The 3,220-nt window shown below is 42.6% G+C and overlaps 1 protein-coding gene across 1 annotated transcript in view; it reads left to right on the forward strand.

Annotated features, from left to right (window-relative positions):
* Nucleotides 1-304: 304 nt before the first annotated feature.
* The window catches only part of LOC133422552 (serine/threonine-protein kinase NLK2-like), a 13,904-nt gene continuing 10,988 nt past the window's right edge, over nt 305-3,220 (forward strand). Inside the window, exon 1 of the mRNA XM_061712573.1 lies at nt 305-490. Coding sequence (XP_061568557.1) covers nt 305-490 — 186 coding nt within the window. The remainder of the gene's footprint in view (nt 491-3,220) is intronic.

A 3,220-nucleotide genomic window follows, 5' to 3' on the forward strand; every position in this document is an offset into this window, starting at 1 on the left:
AAAACAGCCGATGCTTCGCTGATACGTTTCTAAAGTAAATAACTGCTCTGAGTGGACCGTCACATCCTCAGGGGACCAGAGTATTTCAGGGACAAATGTGGGGACATCTGTGTTACGGCTAAAGATTGGTCAAAACTGGGTCATGTGAGAGTAAATAATCCAAAACACAGAACGGATGATGCAGGAATAAACAAGGTTTTTAATGATCTAGTCCAAGTCCAGACCTGAACCTGGCTGAAACGCTGATGCGGTTTCCTCAGCCAGGCGGCATTTGCCTCACACTAAACATTTATTTGCATCTAAGATGTTTAACAAGTGCTGGTGGAAGATGGAAGCAGAGGAATCCCTTAAACTGATGTTAACCGACGATCAGCACGTCTCTCTGATGAATGCTGTTCAAAAGGATCCAGAGAATCTCAGACATTGGGCGCAGCGGCAACAAGACTGTGGGGGCGTTTGTCTACCGCACAGCTTGAGGAATATTTTACAGGTGAAAGGAGACACACGCACACAGTCCTCCCACAGTTTTTAGAGAGGTGGAGGCATGTTCAGATTCACTCTTTGTGCATTAATGACAACACAAGGATGATGTTTTTGAAACCCACACAAAGGAAGACCATTTCTGGCTTTGTGGGTTTAGTGAAGGGTTGAAAGAGGATTTGTTACAAAGAAAAAGAACTGGATTGTGTTGAAAACATCGAAGTAAACGACTAGTGTTGTCCACGTCACAATTGTTTCCTTTCAGATACCAAGTCTGGTACCTGGGCTTTGAGTACGGATCGCTACCCGACTTGAGGCCAGGGTTTCCATTGTCCGGTAATTGCCGGACTTTGTCCGGTAAAATATGCCGAAGTCCGGTATTTTATAATCTCTCCGGTCAAAATGTCCAGTGAAAATACTCCTCCCAAGCACAATTTCAGTTGTAATAAAATTGGTAATTTCCACATCATTTTATGAAAAAACATATACTTTTTACGAATGAGCAGTGTGTGTGTATGTGTGAATAAATGAATGTAACCTATATGTGAAACGAAACTTTTTTTCTGCGCAGAACGAAACTTGTCGCATTTGTTTCATTAAATCTGACAAACCGTGCACCACAAGAGAGGTCTCTGATATGGCGAAACAGGCAAATCTTAAAAGCTTTTTTCTTAAACGAAAAAGCTCTAATGGCGAGGGTGATGATGAGTCTACTTCTAAAAGGCTATCTGAAGAGATGGAGACTACCACAGATGATGCTCTGGCCCCCGCCGAAAAGAAACCGAAATGTTGGGGGTTCCGACTTGAATGGAAAGTAGGGCTGGGCGATATGGCAAAAAAAGTGATCACGATTTTTTTTCCCATATTGAACGATCTCGATTTTTAATCACGATTTTTTTAAATCAGAAGATCCCCCCTCCCTTCTGGAATAAAATAGAAAGAAACCAGAGATTAGTTTTTTTTTATTAACAAATAAAGCAAATAGCATGTTTTAACAAGAATCCAGAATGCTACCAGTGGTACCCACCGAAAAAACTAGGGATGCACCAAAATGAAAATTTGAGGCCGAAACTGAAGCGGAATAAAATTTAAAGACTTGGCTGAATACTGAGTACCGAATAGCCTACGGAATGCGGTTGTTCACAGTTTTTCATTTATTTTGCCATTTTTTTCACAATTGCATAGATAAAATTGCAATGACATTATTAAAAACAAAAACAGTAAACTCATGAGTTGAGCCACTGTCAAGCAGCTGGCGATGCGGTTGCTTAAATTGACCAACAGGTGGCTCTCTAACATCAGTTTGTTTACTGTGCGTGACTCTGACGCTGGTTAGTAATTAAGGAGTTAAAACTCACTCGCCACTTACAGGACTCAGTAGCCAGCAGAAACGGCAGTTTTATTACATTTATTAACTGTAGTACCGCTATTATGAGAGGTTATTTCTCACAGTATTATCCTAAAGGGACTTAAGGCTGATTTATGGTCCCGCGTTACACCAACGCAGAGCCTACGGCGTCATCTGGTGAGCTCTGCTTGTTGCCTCCGCGCTCCGACACATTCACTCCGCTGAGCGCGCACACACACACACGCGCGCACGCACACACACCCATGTCGGGGCCGCGGAGTTTCTCTATGAAGTCGGCGGTGATGAGTAATTTGTGGTACAAGCAGAGCGAATCACAACTTTAATGAGTGCGGTTCGAATACACAATACATCCATCACGAAGGGCATTTTGTGAATCCATCACACCCTCCTCCTGTACGCTCGGAAGAAGTTGTCCGGCGAAATAAATAAATAACCGCTAACCGTGAGTCCCGGTCGGCTCGAAGCTAAGCTAACGCTAGCCTGCGGTGGTTGTCTTGTAATTTTATTCTCTCTGGTCACGCTTGCTCCCACCAGTGCAGGGGAGGCAGATGTGACTAGTTTACTGCCTATGGTCATGCAACTTGCCGCGGCATGTCATGGATGATCAATTAATGCAGACAGCGCGGTGCCAGGAAAGCGGGTTGTGATTGGTTGTCATGCACTTTGCTGCAGCATGTTTTGCACGTGATCGAGAAAGTAGACCCACAGCTGATCACCGTGATCGAACTTAATTTGATCGCGATCACAAATCGAGATCGTTTAATCGCCCAGCCCTAATGGAAAGACAAATATCCCTGGCTGAGGTGCGACATCATCCATGGATCCGAAAAAATGTTTTGCTCACACTGCGAGAAGTCGGGGAGGAAGAATGGATTCCCCAAAGGATCAACAAACATGAGAATTTCATCTCTCGTTGAGCACAGTCGGTGCAATGATCATGTTTCGGTGGTCACTTTATCCGCACAGTGAGCAGCAATGGGAATTAGTAATAAATACAAGACACACCTGTGATATTAATCCAGTACAAAACAGTCGTGTCTGAGATTTATAAAGCACAAATTCAACTGCAAATCACTAAATGCAAAAATCAGAGGATCGTTTTGAGCAACTGCACATCTGGGATTCAGCTTTAAAGTTTTTTCTATTCATTATATTATATTAATATATTTATTAGGGGTGTAACCGTAGACACGTTCGCACCGAAGGGTCGGTACTAGGGGTGGGCAAAAATATTGATATGGCAATATATCGCGATACTTTTCTAGCTGATTCAATATTGATATTCAAAATTTGAATATCGTTTTTTTTTTTTTAATATATTTTTTATCCCCGATCTTTTTCCCATTCTATCACCCTGTGCTCCTACCTAAG

Source organism: Cololabis saira, chromosome 21 (genome assembly GCF_033807715.1).
Source record: "Cololabis saira isolate AMF1-May2022 chromosome 21, fColSai1.1, whole genome shotgun sequence".
Classification (NCBI taxonomy): domain Eukaryota; kingdom Metazoa; phylum Chordata; class Actinopteri; order Beloniformes; family Belonidae; genus Cololabis; species Cololabis saira.